This window comes from Aphelocoma coerulescens, chromosome 10 (assembly GCF_041296385.1).
Source record: "Aphelocoma coerulescens isolate FSJ_1873_10779 chromosome 10, UR_Acoe_1.0, whole genome shotgun sequence".
NCBI classification, from domain to species: Eukaryota; Metazoa; Chordata; class Aves; order Passeriformes; family Corvidae; genus Aphelocoma; species Aphelocoma coerulescens.
In genome coordinates, this window is record NC_091024.1 from 12062818 (window position 1) to 12084096 (window position 21279).

Consider the following 21279-nt stretch of genomic DNA (forward strand, 5'->3'; position numbering starts at 1 on the left):
CTTAGACCTCTTTTCCAACCTAAATGATTCCATGATCTGCAGCAGGAATATTGGTTGGGATGAAGGAATAGTGCGGGAGCAGGGATTTGTCCTTGGAAAGGGAGGAGATGGAGCTGGATCTGTCCTGAGTTCCTGGGGACCCTCCAGGGATTTCCAGGAGAGCTCCAGTGCCTGGGGTGGAATTCGGGAACTGGGAGCTCATCCCTGAGGGCTTCCGGGAAAAGGACACAATTCCAGAGTCTGCTCCAGACGCAACCGAGGACGGAGAACTTTGGGAAGCACCACTTGCAAAGCTTCCCACAAACGGAAGTTTTCTCAAACCTTGGTGGTTCCCCCATTTTTAAGCAGCCATGAAAACAAACGGAGAGGGAAGGAAGGGCAAAACCCGGGGATTTGAAGGTTTTCCTGGGAATAGGACCAGGAATGGGAAGGGTTTTACCGAGCAAACTCAATGCCGTAGGCAGTCCTGGTCTCGGTGCCCCCTCGCTGCTCGATGTGGCTGGCGGCCGCCACCACATCCTGCACGGACCTGTAGTCGTTCAGATGGAACTCATGGACCACGTCCTCTCCGTACTGGACAACTCCCACCTGGGAATGACAGGAATGTCACCAAAAATGCCAACGAAATGAGGTCCTGTCCGCAAGGAGCTTTGTCAACCATGGGAAGCACCAGCCACCAGGAAAATTCCATCTCTCATGGAATTTTCTCTAGTTTTCCCTCCACCAGATCATTAATAATTCCCAATTTTAAAGCTCTCCCCCCTGCCCTGCTCCCAAGTTTTGGAGTGATCCAGATGTGTCCCAGTTTGGACCCACAGCATCTCCAGGTGGGACCAAACTGGATTATTTGGGAAAATTTGGGATATTCCTGCCCAAATCCCTGCCCAAATTCCTGCCTAAATCCAGCCATGATCTCTCGGAGCGAGAGGATGGAGAGCTCCTCACAGCTGCCTGTCTTTCCATAGGGTTTCATCCTCCCTGTTCCCACTGGGATGTGGGATGTGCTCCCTCCATGGCTCACTTAGGGACATTAATGGCAGCGTTTTTTCCATGGAATGAGTTAAAAATCCCAATATCTGGACAAATTCCAGCAGATTGAGAGAAAAGGGACGTTGGGAATGGCCCCGGGATGACACAAACAGTTCAGGGTCTTACCTGGATCTGTCCGGGACCGATGTAAAACTTTTTCAGGATATTTATCAGGAAGTGCTGGACTTCAACCCACGGATAAATGCTGTTGGATCCATCCAGGACAATGATGATGTCCATGTAGGTCTGGCATCCTGTGGAAAATCCAGGGATTTACTCAAAGTCGTCTTGCAAAGGGGCAGGTTTGTGGCTTCACTCCCAGCCAGCTCCTTCCTCTTAGGATTTATCGGGAAAACAATGGGATTTCAATCACTTGGGGAAGAACTTGGGGCTCCAGCAAGGTGGGGAGAAGCCACAGGAATCCGCTCTGCTGAGAGAAGATGGGATCGCTTCCTAGGAATAACACTCCGTGGCATCATTTGGGATTCAGCTTTGGAATTTGATCCCATCTAATACCATTCCACACTTCAAAGAGGAGCAGGATCCGGCTCCGTTCCTCCCGCAGAGCCGTTCCTGATCCCTGAGTCATTCCCAGCCCTGCCATGGAACACAAGGCGGGCATTTCCTCCCTTCCCATGAAATCCTCGGCTCCGAGGCAGCCAAAAACCCCAGAGGGGACCCCAGGGCTCGGCTCTGCAGCCGGAGCAGGAGGGATTTCAGGAGCTGCCTTTTTCCAGTGCGGAAAATTGCTCAGGATCATCTCAGTCTGCTGATGTTTTATAACATTCCTTGGAAAAATCAGGGATGATCGTGGATTTCAGGGATTTACCAGCTGCTCTTCCATCTTCTAGGTTTTCATGGATTAAAGAATCCATGGACTGGAGTCACTCCTGGATCTCTGGGATGCTCTGTGTGCCTCCATCTCCATCCCATCCTGGGAATCAGGGAGAGCAGCTGACCCTGCATCCCACTAAACGAACACTTCCTAAAACTCCCTAAAATCCCAAATGTCCTTTGCAGGAAGGGCTGGAACATAATGAGGGAAGTGACACTGGGAATTTGGTGATGCCTTTCCTGCCTTGATCCTGAAAATCCCATTTTCCCAAGACCCTCTTTATGCCCTGGCAATTTGGTGATGGGCCCTGCCTTTCCTGCCTCAATCCCCCCAAAATCCCATTTTCCCAAGCCCATCTCTCTGCCCTGGGCATTAACCAACACCAGAGGGGTGCTGGAGCTGGGGAATCACATGCCATGGGATGAGGAGCTTCCAGGAGCAGGACAGGATTCTAGCAATCCTTCCCAGCTCCAGGAAATCCAGGAAACTTCATTTAAACCCTCCAGAATAAAATCCCGGCTCCGAATTTCCAAATTCCAAGGTATTTAACTCGCAGTCAATGAGGGCTCTGTTTTGTGCAGCCAAGCTCGGAATTCTTTCCCTATTTTCCCTCCTGAGCTCTGCTGATAAAATATTTGGGACGTTGGATTCTGGGCTCGGGAAGAAGAAGGTGTTTTTGTCTTCCCGAGGTGTCAATCACAAGGAAAATCATTCCCAGATGTGTGGAACCCTTTGGAATCGCTTCCTCTGAGCACTAACAGCACTTTGTGTTCTCCCTGGGGTTGGGAACAGAGATTCCCTCTGATTCCAGAGGTGGGATGGGAGCCAGGATTGGAGCTGGGAGCGGAGCAGGGACTGGAGCTGGGATTGGAGCAGGGATCGGAGCATCGATCAGAGCTGGAAATGGAGCTGGGATTGGAGCCGGGATTGGAGATGGGATTGGAGCTGGGATTGGAGCTGGGATCGGAGCTGGGATTGGAGCATCAATCAGAGCTGGACATGGAGCTGGGATAGGAGCCGGGATTGGAGCAGGGATCGGAGCATCGATCAGAGCTGGAAATGGAGCTGGGATAGGAGCCAGGATTGGAGCAGGGATCGGAGCATCGATCAGAGCTGGAAATGGAGCTGGGATTGGAGCCGGGATTGGAGCTGGGATTGGAGCTGGGATTGGAGCTGGGATCGGAGCTGGGATTGGAGCATCAATCAGAGCTGGACATGGAGCTGGGATCGGAGCCGGGATTGGAGCAGGGATCGGAGCATCAATCAGAGCTGGAAATGGAGCTGGGATTGGAGCCGGGATTGGATCTGGGATTGGAGCTGGGATCGGAGCATCGATCAGAGCTGGAAATGGAGCTGGGATTGGAGCCAGGATTGGATCTGGGATTGGAGCTGGGATTGGAGTCAGGGATTGGAGTCAGGGATTGGAGCTGGGATTGGAGCTGGGATCGGAGCCGGGATTGGAGCAGGGATTGGAGCATCGATCAGAGCTGGAAATGGAGCAGGGATCGGAGCCGGGATTGGAGCCGGGATTGGAGCAGGGATCGGAGCAGGGATTGGAACCGGGATCATTGGTCCTCACTCTGCAGAGCTGGAGCCACGGTCCTGGAGAAGCGGAAGTTGGAGTTGACTCGGGAGCACATTCCCGTGGTGTAGTAGGAGCTGCCGCACTCGTGGGACCACAGGGGGCTGCAGGCCTGGCGGGGACGGGAAAAAGCAGGAATGGGATAAAACGACCCCTTTTCCATGGATGTGTTGGCAGCTTTTCCCCACGGAACGCGTGAGGCGGTGCGTGAAACAGGGAATCATGGAATTATGGAACGGGTTGGGTTGGAATGGAGCTGGAAGAAGCCGTTCCAGCCCTGGCCAAGGACAGGCAAACATTGCAGAGGTCAGGGTGTTCTGAGAGTCGCCCGAGCTGGTGTCAGACACTTCCAGGGATGGAGACTCCCCAACAAATGAGTGACTGAGGGAATAAACAAGTAATGCTGTGCAAATAAACGAAGGAAGGCACAAAGGAAGCGCTGCAGAGCGGGTGTCCGTAATTCCCAGCATTACAGCAGAGCCGGATCCATCCAGGAGGTACCGCCCGTCGCTACGTGCTCCCGTAAGGGCTGCGATCGATGAGCGCAGGGCGGCTCGGTGCTGGCACGGGCAGCACACATCCTGTGCCCTTGGAATCAATTAAATCCATGTAATGGAAATATGACGAGAGAATCACCAATTATCCTGAGCTGGAAAGGACCTACAGGATCATCAAAGCCCAACTTTTCTTTAATTTAATTTAATTTAATTTAATTTAATTTATTTTATTTATTTTATTTTCAATTTTTCCCCTAATTTTTATTTTATTGTATTTTTATTTTCTATTTATTTTATTTAATGTTTTTATTTTTATTTATTATTTTCTATTTATTTTATGCTTTTATTTTTATTTATTTTTATTTTCTATTTATTTTATTTTGTTTATGTTTTATTTTAATTAATTTAATTTAATTTAATTTTTTAAATTTTCTTTTTATTTTATCTTTATTTTATTTTACTTTTTAAAAATTATTTATTTTTATTTTTTTATTTATTTTATTTTATTTTTTGTTTTATTTTAATTAATTGTTTTTAATTTATTTTTTATTTTATTTTTATTTTATTTTATACTTTCTTTTATTCTACTTTCTTATTTATTTATTTTATTTTATTTTGTTTAATTTAATTTAATTTTTTATTTATTTTCTTTTATATTACTTTATTTTTTATTTCTTTTATTTTATTTCGTTTTTATTTATTTAATTAAATTAAATTTTATTTTATTTCATTTTACTTTATTTCATTTCATTTCATTTTACTTAATTTCATTTTATTCCATTTTATTTCATTTTATGTAATTTTATTTCATTTTACTTTAGTTCATTTTATGTATTTTATGTAATTTTATTTCCTTTATTTTATTCCATTTCATTTCATTTCATTTCATTTCATTTCATTTCATTTCATTTCATTTCATTTCATTTCATTTCAAATTTATTTTGGTTCTTTTACATTCTTTTACTTTATTTTATTTTTACTTCATTTCATTTTACCCTAACTTCCTTGATTTTATCGTGCCTCACCCTTAAATCCACATCGATCTCCCTCCATCACACAAACAAAACCCCCCAGAGAGGAGCCTCTCACCCCTTGATGTCCTGCTGCCCATTCCCGCTGCGCATTCCCACATTCCCATCCCACATTCCCACATTCCCACATTCCCACCCCACTTTCCCACATTCCTGCCCCACATTCCCACTTTCCCACATTCCCACTCCACATTCCCACATTCCCGCTGCACATTCTCACATTCCCGCCCCACTTTCCCACATTCCCACATTCCTGCCCCACATTCCCACCCCACTTTCCCACATTCCTGCCCCACATTCCCACATTCCCGCTCCACATTCCCACATTCCCGCTGTGCATTTCCACATTCCCGCCCCACATTCCCACATTCCCACATTCCTGCTCCACATTCCCACATTCCCGCCCCGCATTCCCACATTCCCACCCTGAATTCCCACATTCCCACATTCCCACCCCACTTTCCCACATTCCCGCTCCACATTCCCACATTCCCACATTCCCACATTCCCGCTCCACATTCCCACATTCCCACATTCCCGCTGCGCATTTCCACATTCCCGCCCCACATTCCCACATTCCCACGTTCCTGCCCCACATTCCCACATTCCCGCTGCGCATTCCCACATTCCCGCCCCGCATTCCCGCTGCTCACCAGGAAGCTGCTGTCCCGGGGGTTGGTGGCCAGGCTCAGGCCCAGGCGCATGTTGTCCTTGCGCTCTGAGACGTTGGACAGCGTCACCCGCCCTTGGGAGAGAGGGTGGCATCGGGCACAGCTCCCGGCAGATCGGGAACGCTCCCTGGCATCTCCGGAGCAACCAGGAGTTGTGCCGGAGGAGCCTCTGCCGGCGGAACTCCGGGTTTGGGGCATTTTTGGAAGCGGTTGGCGAGGTGAGGATTGGGTTTTTTCCTAGATGAACAACTAAGGAAGGAAAATTGTTTGGGGAATGAGGCTGGGAGAGGAGGAAATCCCTCGGAGGGCTCAGCGCCTCATCCCATATTCCTGGGCCGGTGGCTGGTCCATCCCTGTGCATCCCTGGTTTTTCCATGGCACAGCCCAGAAAGCAGGAACAGCCCCCAGGGCAGCCCTGTCAATCCTAAATGTCACTGAGCCGCGTCCCAAATCCCTGATCCCACCATTTCTCTGGGAAACAGCTCCCCGTGAGCCAGAGCTCCCCCTTTGCTGTCTGCCTGGGAAGCAAACTGGGAATCATGGAATGATGTGGGATGGAAGGAACCCTAAAGCCCATCCCACCCCATTCCATGGGCAGGCACCCCTTCCACCAGCCTTGGACACTTCCAGGGATCCAGGGGCGGCCACAGCTTCTCTGGGAATCCATTTGTCCTTCCCCGCCCTCGCAGGGAGGAATTCCTTCCCGATATCCCATCCAGCACTTCCAGGGATCATTTGGGATTTGGGAAGGGGCCGTACCCAGGTTGAGCTTGGTGCAGTTGCTGTGGCCGTCACTTGGCACCGGACACTTGTAGACGTCTCCCGTCTTCTGCTGCCCGTTGGATTCGTACGGAGCTCCCACCACCAGCCTGCGGAAAACACGGATCCGTCAGCGCCTGGAGAACGGGAATCCCCCTGGGAAAAGGATTCCTTGGCCCCAATTCCCAGCTTGTGGTTGGGAGTGGCAGGAGAGTGTCCCAACCTCAGTCATGGTCCCAAAGACAACTTCTCCTTCCCTTCCCACTGGAGCAGCAAAAAGCTGGGAATGTGACTCCCTGCCACCGGGAATTATGGAATTGGTGCCCATCAGCTGCAAGGAACGGATTCCTGACAGGGAGCGAGGGCTCCGAGCCCGTCCGGAAGCACAGGGAGGAGCAGGGCACCAGCTCCAGGATGGCACCAAATCCCTCGGAATCAGCTGCTGTGCCCATGGATTGGCCCTTCTTCCAGCTGCCTGTGGAGGAGCCTTTCCATAGGATCTTGGAATGGTTTGGGATGGAAGGGGCCTTAAGGATCATCTCATCCCAACCCTTTTCCATGGGCACCTCCCACTTCATTCCGAGAGCATCTCCAGGACATGGATGTGGATGCAGGGATCCAGCAGAACCAGAAGGAAAAGCAAAGAGCTGGTAGAGCACTTCCAGCAAATCCGCCTGGGATCCACAAGGAATTTTCCCCACCAAAAGCCTGGAAAGGGGAATTTGCTCCAACCCGGAGTTGTTGTGAACAGCTCTGAGCTGAACATCGGGATCTCCAGTGGTGGGTGAGGACGTTGGGAAGGAATTTTCCCTGGGAAAACCCTGGAAAAGGGAATTCTCTCCAAGCCAGGGTTGTTCCAAACACCGGGAGCCGAACCTTGGGATCTCTGGTGGACATTGGGAATTCCCCTGCTCTCCAAAAGAAGGGAGCTGCGAAATCCCATTCCCCCAGCAAGGATTCCAGCTTCCTGCTGGGATATTTCTGGGACATCCAAGCATTTTTCCCACTTTTCCATGACCACAACGCTGCGACCCAGCAACCCAAAGCAGGAAGAGCGCAGGACCGGAGGAATCCGGCTCTTCCTTCCAGGCTATCCTAAAAATCCTCGGCACCACGAGTTGTTGGCAACTCCCGCTCCCAAAAGAAATGGGATTCTTTTTTTGGTAGCTTCCCAAAAATCCTATGGATGCAACCATCCGAGTCTGGATCTCTGGATAAACAGGAGCTCTTTTGTTCCACAGGGCCCTTCCCAGCAGCTGGAAAAGCCACCGGCACAGATGTTCCCGGTTAGACCGGGAATGGTCATCCCTTAAAAATGCTGCTCCTCCAAGGACAAACATCCCATTCTTTGATCCCAGCGCTCCCAAGCGGAACCGCTCACCCAAGGAAAAGCTCCCGAATCCAAGGATTCTCATGGAAACGCTTCCTGTCTTACGGCTCAAGTGTTAATGTGGGATTTGGGATGGGAAAATTGTCCCCAGCTGGAGCTGTCCTCGACAGCATCCAGGAGCTCAGGGAAATCTGGGATTTTCTGGGAATTTGCTGGTTTTCCTGAGGCTCTCCCACACTGTCCGTGTGGATGTGAAGAGGAGGGAAAAGCTGGAAGATGGGGAAGGGGGATGGAAAAACCTTGAGGATGAGGAGGAATAAAGGCAGAGGCACCTGGGAAAACAAGGCTCTCCTGGCGTAATTCCCAATTCCCAAAGAATTTCGGATAAATGGAACGTAATTAACTTCTCGGAGCAGCTCCACCTGGATGCGCCCCCCATCCTGCAGAAATCCTCTTGGAGACTTTTCCATTAATTGATATTCCTGTATTAACACGATCACACCACCCACTTCTAAATATCCCCAAAAAACCAGCAGATTGGGGGTCGGATCATTCCTTCAGGATGACGAGGCAAACCCACCCATTCCCCAGTTCCGGGAGCTCAAAGGAAACCCAAACATTCCCAGCTTTTGCCACGAATCCGAAGGGGCTGTGGAGCTCCCGGAGCTGCAATTCTTGTCTCCCAAAAAACAATGGAATTGTTTTCCCTTTTCAGTTAACTGGGAATGATTCATCAGCCGGAGCTGGCAAATCCTCATGGAAACTTGGCAGCTCGGGAAAAGGCTTTTCCAGCTGTTTGGAAGGTGTTTTTAGGGATGCTGCTCCACTCTTCCTTTCCTTGGAAACTGCAGCTTGAAACCCTGGATTTCTCCTTAAAAAAATATCAGGGATTTGGGATGGGTTATCCCAAATCACCCAGAATATCCAAATAATCCCAATCATCCCAAGCCAACTGGAGCATCCCGCCATAGAAGGGAGACATTCCCAGCTTTTTCCAAGCTTTCCCCCTCCTCACACCTTGGGATGATCCCAAATCTCCATATTTTTCCCTGGATTCCCAAGAGGGAAAAAATGAGGCTTTGGAAGAAAATCGGAACCAAACCATTCCTGCTTCACCTTCCTCTCCTTTCCCTGCTCCTGTCAAAGCAAAAGGGGAATAAAACAGGGATGAAGTGGGAAAAGCTCGGGCTGCTCCGAGCAGTCTGAGGATGGATCCTTAACCTGCATCCCAAAAAAAAAATCAGGAGAGGAAAAGCAGGAATATCCCAGGAGCTCCAGCAAAGCCCAGTGCTGGGTCCTGATTCCCAGTTTTCTCTCCAGGCTGGAAATGGGATGGTTGTGTCCACGTCTGCAGGCTGGGAAAGGCTCAAATCCTACAAAATCAGGGAATTATGGAATGGTTTGGGTGGGAAAGACCTTAAAGCTCATCCCATTCCAGGCCCAGATCCCGGACTTGAGCCTTGTCCCGATCCCTGTCTTGATCCCTGTCCCGATCCCAATCCCTGTCCTTGTCCCGATCCCTGTCCCTGTCCCAATACCTGTCCCTGTCTCTTTCCCGATCCCAATCCCAATCCCTGTCCTTGTCCTGATCCCTGTCCCTGTCCTTGTCCCAGTCCCAATCCCTGTCCTTGTCCCAATCCCAATCCCGATCCCTGTCCCTGTCCTTGTCCCGATCCCTGCCCCATCCCTTTCCCGATCCCTGTCCCTGTCTCTTTCCCAATCCCAGTTTCTGTCCCTGTCCCGATCCCTGCCTGATCCCTGCCCCAATCCCTGTCCCTGTCTCTTTCCCGATCCCTGTCCCGATCCCAATCCCTGTCCCTATCCCAATCTCTGTCCCAATCTCTGTCCCAATTCCTGTCCCGATCCCTATCCCGATCCCTGTCCCTTCCTGCCATTCCCGTGCCCCAAGCCCCCGGATCACCCCAGCTGTTGTTTTTCCAAGGCTTCCCAGGGTTTTCCCCGCTTCCGTTGAAAAACCAAACCTAAACGCTCCCAGCCTTTTCCAGCCGCTCTGCATCCAGCCAGGAATGGTTATTCCCAATTTCCCGGTCTATGGGGCCAGGCGGGGCCGCTGCAGCTCCAGCGGTGACAAATCCATGACCGGACCCCAAATCCATAAAAACAGTGGATTCTGGGAGCAAAGGCAGCCTGAGGAACCCTGGAATACCGTAGGCAGCAGGAATGCCACATTCCCGTTTTTCACAGCGTCGTTTTTCCCTGTTTTTCGGGATGTTAAGGAGGTGTTTACAGGCGACGCCTGCCCATGGTTCTTGGATCAGCCGAAATTTTCTATGGAGCCGTTCGGGATCCACACGTATCCATAGGCTCTTGTGGGATCTCCAGCTTCCCTCTGGAGATTCCCAAGAAAACTGTGATCCCAGTTTTCTCCAGGTGACTCTTCCCAGTTTTCCATTTCCATCCCAAACAAACCCTTCCCCTTCGGAAGCACCATTGATTCCCAGATTTGTTGCCACCCCATCCCTGGAATGTTCAAATCCAGCTCGGAGCAACCTCTGGAAGCGGGGTTGGAATGACCTAAACCAAGCCAGGATTTTCAAGGCCAAAAAGAGGGAAAATCCCCCCAAAAAACAGGGATAGGGTGGGATCCTGCATCCAGGGCTGGGAGGGAGAGCCGGGAGCAGACATTATGGAATTCTCTGCACTTCCTACCCTTCCACCCAAATATTCCGAGTGCTCGGGTGGCGGCCAAGCCACAGAGAATTCCAGCCAAGACACCTCTGGCGGGAGTCAGGAGCAGCGATCCCTGGAAGTGTTTTTCCAGATCAGCACAACTCTGGCTTTCAATCCAGCCACAGGATTTCTCCCTCTTTATTTTCCCTCTTTTTATTCCCTCTCCAGCCGGGCTCCAACTGGGAATGTCACGTCTGTGCCTGGAGCAGCTGTGCGAATGAGGTTCTGGATGCCCCTCACCAGGATTCCTTGGAAAAGGAGTTTTGGGATCAGAACTTCCCTTTGGGATACAAGCTTGGGATAGGGAAAGAACTCCCCAGGAGCATCCAGCATCCCAAAAAATCTGGGAATGGAGCTCTGGGTGCTTCTCGCCAGGATTCCTTGGAAAAGGAGCTCTGGGGTGCTCCCAGGGAGGAGTTTTGGGATATAAGCTTGGGATAGGGAAAGAACTCCCCACGAGCATCCAGCATCCCAAAAACTCCAGGAATGGGGCTCTGGGTGCCCCTCGCCAGGATTCCACAGCTCCTGGAATGACGGGAAGCAACCGGGACAAACACTTGGAAGGGGGAGGTGAAAGACGAAGGGAATTTTTTCCCTTTTTCCCCTGCTCTTGGACCTCTAGGAATGTTTTTCCCCAAATTCCATGAGATTCCAGGTTGTGTTGGCTGCAAACATCCAGGAGTTCCATGGGAAGAGCTCCTGTTCCCATGGGAGCTTCCAGGTTTTTAGGGATATGAATCCCACATTTGTGGGAATTCTTTGCTCCTTTTTCCCAAATAAATCCATCCACAGCATCCAACCTGCCTGGATTTGGGATTCAACTTTAAATCCCCCCAAATCCGCTCCGTCCTCCCAGGAATTCCCTCTCCTTATCCCAAAATTCCTTCCAGGTCATTTTATCCCAAACACAGCAACGCAGGGAATTCCCATTTTTCCCCAAAATCCCCAGCTTGGACACTGGGAATGCTCTGATCCCACAATTCCAGGTCTCCCTTTCCCTGCCTGCTCCAGGAGTGCTCCTGGCCTGGGAAGCTGGAATTCCACAGAGCTCTGGTGTTTTTTGGGATGAATTCCAGGCACCTGTCGTCATCTTTTCCATTCCCACCTGGAGGAGACACCTACAGCTCCATGGAAAAGAGGGAAAAAAGTATGGAGAAAGAGGCCTGGAAACCCCTCACAAGTCAAATCCCACATGGAGGAGCTTTTCCAGCCTTAAAAATTCACGTGGAATTTCCCCCCCACCCCCCCGGATTTTAATAACCTGAATTCTTCCCTCATGGATTTGCTCCCGGATTTTCCACTCTCTGGGATGCAATTCCAGCCCCCACCTGTGAGTCTGGCTGGTTCCTTGAAAGGTTTGGAAAAGGGGGAACAATTCCCAGCTTTAAAGAAACACCTGGAGAATCCGAACTGTTTGGATCCACTCCAATATTCCTTTATAATTCTATGGAAAAAAATACCAACACCACATCCTTGGAATCCATTCCCAAACAATTCCCAGAAGGCAAAAGCAGCACGGAAAGGCTCAGACTGAAGGAGAGGTGCCAAAATCCTGGGATTCCACGCTTGGAATTTGGCAGCTGGATCCCATCGCTGGGATTCTCAGAGAACCATGGAGTCTCTGCCAAATTCCAGTGGATTTGGGGGAATTCTTTGGGATGCAATTGGAAGATGCTCACCAGGAATTGGGGTCTCACAACCTTCCCATTCCTTCCATGTCCTGCCAGCTCCTGGGATTGTTATCCAGCTCCTGGAATTGTTATCCAGCTCCCGGAATTGTTATACAGCTCCTGGAATTGTTATCCAGATCCCTCTGCACATCCATGGTTTTTATTCCAGAGGTTTTAGTTGCTCCCACATTTCTCCTTTGAGTCACTGCCTCCATTTTTTAGCTGCGTCCACATTTTTCCTTGGAATTTTTTTCCCGCTTAATCGCAGATTCCAATGGCACTGTCCGGAGTTTTTATGTCCGTGTCCATCCATAGGATCCCGCTGGAAAAATTCCATTTTTCCAAGCAGAGGGAACCAATAGAAGGACAAACTAAAGGTGGATCCTGCAGATGTTGGTGGGAAAAGTTGGCGGGAAAAGTTGGGAAAATTAGCCAGAGCTGGTCTTTGCTCCAGTGTCATGCTCGGGAAAGTGGGAAAAAATTCCCATTTTCCAGGGAATCCAGCCCTTGGCCACCCCATCAGTGGTGGGGCATGGAAAAATGGGATAAGAGATCCCAAATATCCCAGGAATTGCAGCCCCTCCGCTGGGATGGAGCTGGGAACAGCTCCTAGGGATAAAACCAGGATGGGAATATTCCCAGCATTGGGCTTTTCCAGCAGTTTCCCTCAGAGAGCTCAGAAATCCCAGGAAACATTGAATTCCCAACTTTTATCCAGAGCCGTTGATCCCAAGGCATCACCCCTTGCATAGGATGCACAATTCCCGTTGGGAAAAAGCCCCGATCCTGGTGGAAAACAGGGCTGGGAGCTATGGAAAGAGAGAACTCCCAAACTTCCATGGAACGGGAATGTCAGGTTTGGGATACGGCATGGGATCCCCCAGCAGGGCAGAAAAGGTTGGATTCTGGAATTCCAGGAGTATCCATTGCGTAAATTATGGGATTAAGCCTGGCTTCGTCCCCCTGGGGGGAAGATCCGGAATTCCAGGGAATTCCAGGGGCTTTGGAGCATCCGGATGTGCTCCTGGAATGCACCAAAAGTCTTTGCCAACATCTGGGCAGGATTCCCTGGGATCAGCCCTGGGATCCCCCTGGGATCAGCTCTGGGATCCCCCTGGGATCCCCCAGGGATCAGCTCTGGGATCAGCCCTGGGATCAGCTCTGGGATCCCCTGGGATCAGCCAAACGCATCAAATCCCAGACCGGAGCCAATCCCAGGCTCATCCCACATTCCCGATGGATATTCCCCATGGATATTCCCCATGGAGCACTTCCCCAGGTCCCGGCTCCTCCACGGAAACTCTAAAAAGCGGGATGGCCCCACCCAAATTCCAGATGGAATTCCAGCTCTTGCAGAGCCTGAGAGCCTCCAAGGAATCCTGATCCAGCCTGGAGCAGCCGCCAGGACACCCCGTCCATACCCACCCTTCCCAAATTCCCAATATTCCATTCTCCTACCGGCAATTCCTCTTTTTGGAAGGAAAAGCTTTCCGTTCAGCACGTCCAAGATCAGCCTCATCCTGGCACAGCAATTCCCACCCCAAACTGGGAATTCTCTTGGAGATTGTCAGGTTTGGGGTGGATCAGTGCAATTCCCGCTGAAATTCCCACCAAAATTCCCGGTTTTCCGGAGCCCACTCACCATTTCTTCCCAGCGATGTCGTGCTGCTGCACCGTGTATCCAAAGAAAGCTTCCCTGGATCCCGGGATAATCTGAGGCCTCTTGGTGTCGACGTTGAAGGAATGCCCAAATCCTGGGAAAAAAGGCAAGGATTTGGCTGGAAAACCCAAATTCCACGTGGCCAGAGGATAAACTGGGAATCCAAGGACTTGGGAAGGCTCCAGCCATGGAATGATTCCAATCGCAGCCCCACTCCCGCTGCTCCCGCTTGGGGTCAGATTTGGTGATTCCAGAGGCGCTTCCAAGCTCGCCCATCCCGGGAAAGCTGCTCCCAGAATTGCTCCAGGTGCATCCAACATGGAGCGGGGATGGTTTGAGCCCATTCCCACCCCAGCCAGGATGGAAATTCCAAAGTATTCCAGCCCCACCTCACCTCCCAAAATTCCGCTCTCCATCCCGGAATTCCCGAGGCTTTTCCCAAGGAGCTTTTCCCAAGGATCCAAAGCCCCCCAGCCCAGCCATTCCCGAGGCTTTTCCCACGGATCCAAAACTCCCCAGCCTGGCCATTCCCGAGGCTTTTCCCATGGATCCAAAGCCTCCCAGCCTGGCCATTCCTGAGGGTTTTCCCAAGGATCCAAAGCTGGGATTCCCATTCCCTGTTGGAGCAGGAGCTGAGGAGAGGCAGCTCCAGAGGGGGATCTCCCTAAGGATGGAATTCCAGCTGGGACAGGGCCATTTTTGGGCTTAGGACCATAAGGATCCTCTGGAAAATTCCCATTCCCACAGAATTCCCTGTCCATGGCATCCCAATCCGGGGATCCTGGTGCTCACGTGGGACAAATTCCCGAGAAATTTCCTGGCCCTGGAGCAAATTTTGGGGAATTTTCTGGCAGCTCCTCCCTCTGCCCGGAAGTAGATCCAGGTGGGAAATTGGTAGATCAGGAATTCCTCAAGGATTGGATTTGGGAATGCTGGAGATGCCCCTTTGTTATCCATGGGAAGATCCAAATCCCAGGAGAGAGCAGCAGGATAACCAGGATATCCCGGATTCGATTCCCTGCATCCTGCTGGATGAGTCATTCCAAGAAAAACCTTGGAATCCTCCTCCAGGACAGGGACAGGAGGCTTGGGTTGGAATTTCTAGGGAGAGAAAGGAGGAATTTATAGGGATCCGTCAGTAGGAAAGGTCGGCACCGTGGAAAAATCCAGGCTGGGAATGTTTGGATAGACGGGAATGTCTGAGCTAACGGGAACATTCGCAATGCCAGGAGCAGGGAATGGCGGAATCCGGCTACGGATTCTGAGGTGAAGGAACTTCTGAGTGCTCCAAGAAGCAACTCAGGGAAGCAGGGATAAAAATACAGGGAGCAGGGAGGAGAGCCGAGACTTTTTGCAGAGCGTTGACCTTGTTTCACATTCCCAAAGGAATGAAAATCTTCTCCCTGTTCCCAGCTGCAGAGAGGGGAGCTGGGATTGGGCTTGGAATGATGGGAAAGGGAAAGCAGGAAGGGCATGGAGAGCAGCCTGGACTTGGCGGGAATTTCGGGAAAGGGATTTGGTATTCCCAATAATGAATTCCAGGATCCGGAAGTGTCGGAGAGGATGGGATGAGTTTTCCTCTTAATTTGCTTGGATTTTGGGAATGGGAATGCCAGATCAACTGGAGAATCCCAGTCCATGGCTCCTTGGTTTAGGAGCTGCAGCTTCCGGATGAAAACTCCGGAAAAGGAGCGGAAACCCTCCAATGATGGGAAATATTCCATGGAATGGGAAATCTCTGGGAAAACAGGGAGAAGAGCTGGGAGTGGCTCCTGCTGGAGCATCCCAATCCCAGGGAATGGACCCAGGGAAGTGAAAAAATCTGGGAGAGAAGATTCCGAGCAATGGATGGAACCTCAAAATTCCGATGGAAAGAACGGAATAAAAGAAATATTGGGAATTTTCCAAAATATTGGGAATTTTCCAAAGTATTGGGAATTTTCCAACTGGCTCCAGCTTCCATGGGAACCTCAGGAGAGGTTATCCAGGAGATTTAGGAGCCTGAAAGATTTTCCTGCCGGGAATGATGTCACTGTCCTAAAGAAGGGACTACAAGATCCAGGTTTTCCTTGGAATTCCAAGGGCAACTTCCTTGTAATTTCCTTGGAATTCCAAGCGTCAGATTCCTCCTTTCCTTTGGAGCTTCTGGAGCATCCAAACTTTTGATTCTTGTCAGGAAAAATCTCGGGAAAATGAGAAAAACTTTGGGAAAGAAGAATGGGAATGAAATCGTGCCAGGAGAAAAACCAGGATAAAAAGAACTCCTTGGAAGGGAAATCTCCAGGATGGGGGGGATTCCAAAGGCTCTGGCAGCACGGGGGGAAACTGGGGGAAAAAGGGGGAAAACTGGGGAAAAAAGTGGGAAAATCTGGGGAAAAAAGGGGGGAAATCTGGGAAAAAAAAGGGGGGAAATCTGGGAAAAAAAGGGGGGAAATCTGGGAAAAAAGAAAGGAAAACTGGCGGAAAAAAGGGGGGAAAACTGGGGGGGTAAGGGGGAAAATCTGGGAAAAAAGGGGGGAAAAACTTCCCTGCCTGAACCCTTTGGGATTCCCAGCTGGAAAAAGGAACTCTGGGAATGTTCCTGGCAGCTTTCCCGTGATTCCCAAGCCTCACTCTACTTCCAGGAAAATTTGGGGCTGGATTTTTCTGCCTTTACTCCAAAGTTTTCTGATTCCAGGAGCTGCTGGAAGAATATCCCAGTTCTTATTGGATTGGCAGGAAAATCCAGCTTTTTTCCCTGGGCTTCGGCACTGCCAGAGCTCGGGATGGAATTCCTGGAGAGGGAATATTCAGCTGAACAAGGAAAACTTTATAAAGGATAAGAATATTTGGGAAAAAACTCCGGGAATGAGCAGGGTGGGCTCGAATTCCCGGGAATCCCGCTTTGCCAAGGGAATGCTGGTAGCTCCTGGTTGCTCTCTCATCTCCAAGCCAGAGTTTGGCATCAGTTATTAGGGAAAATCCTGGGATTTGGAGCCTGGGAATGCTGGGGATGAATGGAGGGTCAGGCATTCTGGGATAACGCCAAGTGGGAATTAATAACGGCAGCACTTCCCGGGAAAATTCCAGGAAATCCAGAGGCTGGGGGGAAGTGGTTGCTCTGAATTCCAAAGACCTTGGAGGGGTTTTATGGGATCTTTCCTGGCAAAATCCTGGATGGACAAAGCCCCACCCACTGTGCAGCCGCCCAAAATGAAGTCCCCAGCATTCCCAAGGATTCCCAAGGATCCTTGGGAATTCCCAATTCCAGATGTTCCCCACAATGATTCCACCCTTCGGAGAGGGAAGGAGCCAATTCCTTCCCTGGAAAACCAACCCAGGAATTTATGGAATCTCAGCACATCCTCCCGGAATTCCCAGATTTCCTGGGAAACGTCTGTGATCCCAGTGCCGGGAATGGGAACCCTTCCCACTGGGATACGGCTCATTCTGGACACCCCACGGGCACAAAGCCCTGGGGGCAGAAATCCCTGGATACCTGGAAACCTGGATACCCCGGGAAACCTGGGTACCCTGGGAAGCAGCCTGGGCAGGAAGATCCAGGGGCAGAAATGCTCCGGGATGGGAATGAAAATTCCCATGGGGAGAAAGATCCAGGGGCAGAAACTGCCGGGGATGGAAATGCCTGTGGGCACCAAATCCCGTGGGCAGAAACCTCTGGATACAGAAAATTCCAGGGGCAGAAACGCTTCAGGGTGGGAATGGAAATTCCAAATAGAAATGGGGAGAAATATCCAGGGATGGAAACATCCACGGATAGAAACCCCGAGGATGGGAATCCCTGTGGGCATAAATCCTGGGATACAGAAACTTCCAGGGGCAAAAGTGTTTGGGAATGGGAATGGGGATCCTTGTGGATAAAAAAATCCAGGGGCGGAAACATCCATGGATAGAAACTCTCGAGGATGGAAATCCCTGTGGGAACATCCATGGACAGAAATATCCAGGGATAGAAACCCCCATGGATGGGAATCCCTGTGGGCATAAATCCCGGGATACAGAAACTTCCAGGGGCAGAAAATCTTGGCTACAGGAAGCACCGTGGGCAGAAATACCCAGGGACAGAAACTTCCAGAGGCAGAAACAGTCGGGAATGGGAATGGAAATTCCCATAGATAGAAATATCCATGGATGGAAATCCCTGGGGACACAAATCCAGGGATACAGAAACTTCCAGGGGCAGAACCGTTTGGGAATAGGAATGGAAATCCCTGGGGATAAAAACATCCGTGGACAGAAACATCCATGGATGGAAGCCCCCGAGGCTGGAAATCCCTGGATACAGAAATATCCAGGGTCAGAAAATCTTGGGAATGAGAATCCCCATGGACAGAACCATCCACGGACAGACCCCTCGCAGGGATCATCCCACCCATCCCAATTCCCGCTGTGCCACATTCCCAAATCCCGCCACATTCCCAAATCCCCCTGCCACAATCCCCCTTTATGGACCAGCAGCGTGTCCATGGGGGAATTCCCCGGGGCTCCTCCAGCTCCCAGGATTTTTCCAGCATCCCATTCCAGAGCCGCAGCCACGCCGGCAGCCCCAATCCCTCCATCCCGGCACACATGTTCCCAATTATCCCAGGAAAAGCAGCTCGGCCGCGGCTCCCTTGAAAGGATCCCCCGGCAGAAAGGGAAAAAATTCCCTAAAAGCGGCCAGAAAAACCCCAACCGTCCTGGCGCGTTTTCCAGCAGGAAGTTTGGGAATGTTTGCAGCTGGAGCAGGCGCGAGCCGGCGGCCGCGCTGCCGCGACTGGGGAAAAGCTTTTTTTTCCCCTTTTTTTCCCCGGTTCCCCCCCCCCCCCCCCCTTCCGACTTTGGCGGCTCCCAGCGCGGCTGGATTCCAGCTGGGATTGAAACGGGAATGAGCGCTGCTGGGGAGGCTAGTTTTCCAAGGAAAAGCCCGAGCGAGCCGGGAAAAATCCTAAAAATCCATCCCAGCCCCCCCCGGAGCAGAAGGGGAAAAGCCGCAGGCTCAGCTCCTGGAATTAAACTCCGCCTAAAGCCGCTCCGAACTCCTTTAACCCCGAGCATTCCCATTTTTCCAACGGGACAAACCTCCGAAAAGGTGGATTTAGGGAAAAAGGGATTTCATTTTGGGGGGAGGGGGGGTTCTTCCCCCCCCCAACATCAGATCCTTCGGGAAAATCCCGATGCCGGGAATCCCATCCAAGATCTCCATCCTTTCCCAGCTCCCTCCCGCTCCCGGCAAAACTTTTCCAAAGAGCCGCGTTAAGGTTTCTCCATGGGCTTTTCCAAGCGATTCCCGCTTTTTGGGGATCGGGCTGGGCACTCACCGGGCAGGAGGCAGAGGGAACAGGCCAGGAGAATCCCGCTGGGAAAGGCCATGGAATCGCCGGCTGCCCCAGTCCCCGCTCCCGAGCATCGGCGGGAGGCAGGACTGGCAGCTCCTATCCCAAATCCCTTCCCTTATCCCAAGCTTTTCCCGGCTCCCTGACAGCGGGCGAGCATTGGGAGGGAGTGGGAGGGACGAGGGAAACTGGGAGGAGGGACAGCGGGAAAGGTTGGGAATGGGAACAGCCTCCTCCGGCCGCGGCACCCTTTAGGGAGCGGCTTCCAGCCGGGAATTGCGACCGGGAATGCTGGCATGAGGTCCCGCAGGAAAGGTTGGGAATGGGGACGCCTTTTCCAGGCCGCGCCACCCTTCAGGGAGCGGCTTCCAGCTGGGAATTGCGGCCTGGAATGCTGGGCTTCTCCCGGTGGGATCACACCTTGGTGGGGTTGGCTTCAAGGGGACACTGGGGGCCGCGGGTGGCACCGCCGGGGCTGGCACCTCCACCGGGATGGTGCCGCCCTCAGCTCGGGGCCACCTCTGCTGGGTGTCACCTCTGCTGGGTGTCACCTCCAGTGCCACCTCCACTGGGTGCCACCTCCACTGGGTGTCACCTCCACTGGGTGTCACCTCCCTGCAGTGCCACCTCCGCTGGGTGTCACCTCCACTGGGTGTCACCTCCCTGCAGTGCCACCTCCACTGGGTGTCACCTCCACTGGGTGTCACCTCCCTGCAGTGCCACCTCTGCTGGGTGTCACCTCCGCTGGGTGTCACCTCCCTGCAGTGCCACCTCTGCTGGGTGTCACCTCTCTTTGGGTGTCACCTCCACTGGGTGTCACCTCCCTGCAGTGCCACCTCTGCTGGGTGTCACCTCTGCTGGGTGTCACCTCCACTGGGTGTCACCTCTCTTTGGGTGTCACCTCTCTTTGGGTGTCACCTCCCTGCAGTGCCACCTCTGCTGGGTGTCACCTCCGCTGGGTGTCACCCCCATGCAGTGCCACCTCTGCTGGGTGTCACCTCTGCTGGGTGTCACCTCCGCTGGGTGTCACCTCTGCTGGGTGTCACCTCTCTTTGGGTGTCACCTCCCTGCAGTGCCACCTCTGCTGGGTGTCACCTCCACTGGGTGTCACCCCTGCCCAGGTGTCACCTCTCTTTGGGTGTCACCTCCACTGGGTGTCACCTCCCTGCAGTGCCACCTCTGCTGGGTGTCACCTCCACTTGGGTGTCACCTCTCTTTGGGTGTCACCTCCCTGCAGTGCCACCTCTGCTGGGTGTCACCTCCCTGCAGTGCCACCTCCACTGGGTGTCACCTCCACTGGGTGTCACCTCCCTGCAGTGCCACCTCTGCTGGGTGTCACCTCCGCTGGGTGTCACCTCCCTGCAGTGCCACCTCTGCTGGGTGTCACCTCTCTTTGGGTGTCACCTCCACTGGGTGTCACCTCCCTGCAGTGCCACCTCTGCTGGGTGTCACCTCTGCTGGGTGTCACCTCCACTGGGTGTCACCTCTCTTTGGGTGTCACCTCTCTTTGGGTGTCACCTCCCTGCAGTGCCACCTCTGCTGGGTGTCACCTCCGCTGGGTGTCACCCCCATGCAGTGCCACCTCTGCTGGGTGTCACCTCTGCTGGGTGTCACCTCCGCTGGGTGTCACCTCTGCTGGGTGTCACCTCTCTTTGGGTGTCACCTCCCTGCAGTGCCACCTCTGCTGGGTGTCACCTCCACTGGGTGTCACCCCTGCCCAGGTGTCACCTCTCTTTGGGTGTCACCTCCACTGGGTGTCACCTCCCTGCAGTGCCACCTCTGCTGGGTGTCACCTCCACTTGGGTGTCACCTCTCTTTGGGTGTCACCTCCCTGCAGTGCCACCTCTGCTGGGTGTCACCTCCCTGCAGTGCCACCTCCACTTGGGTGTCACCTCTCTTTGGGTGCCACCTCCACTGGGTGTCACCCCTGCCCAGGTGTCACCTCCACGTGGCTGCCACCCCCAGCTTGGTGTCACCTCCACGTGAGTGCCACCACTTCCCAGGTGCCACCTCCCTGCAGTGCCATCTCCACTCGGATGCCACCTCCTCTGGGTGCCACCTCTGCTTGGGTGTCACCCCCAGCTCGATGTCACCCCTGCCCAGGTGCCACCTCCACTGGGAAACGAGGGGGAAAACCTGGGGGAGAGAGGGGAAAAACTGAGGGGGGGGGAATTTGGGGGGGAAAGTGGGAAAAAAAGGGGGAAAACTG

At 52.3% G+C, this 21279-nt stretch overlaps 1 protein-coding gene across 1 annotated transcript in view; it reads right to left on the minus strand.

The window, feature by feature from the left end:
- Window positions 1–19209, minus strand: part of ITGA11 (integrin subunit alpha 11) — a 40779-nt gene extending 21570 nt beyond the window's left edge. Inside the window, exons 1-7 of the mRNA XM_069026010.1 lie at window positions 19056–19209; window positions 13738–13849; window positions 6405–6514; window positions 5628–5719; window positions 3444–3558; window positions 1156–1283; window positions 440–588 (exon numbers count right to left, since the gene is read on the minus strand). Of these exons, the coding sequence (XP_068882111.1) occupies window positions 440–588; window positions 1156–1283; window positions 3444–3558; window positions 5628–5719; window positions 6405–6514; window positions 13738–13849; window positions 19056–19107 (758 nt within the window). The 5' untranslated portion in view covers window positions 19108–19209. The remainder of the gene's footprint in view (window positions 1–439; window positions 589–1155; window positions 1284–3443; window positions 3559–5627; window positions 5720–6404; window positions 6515–13737; window positions 13850–19055) is intronic.
- Window positions 19210–21279: the final 2070 nt, after the last annotated feature.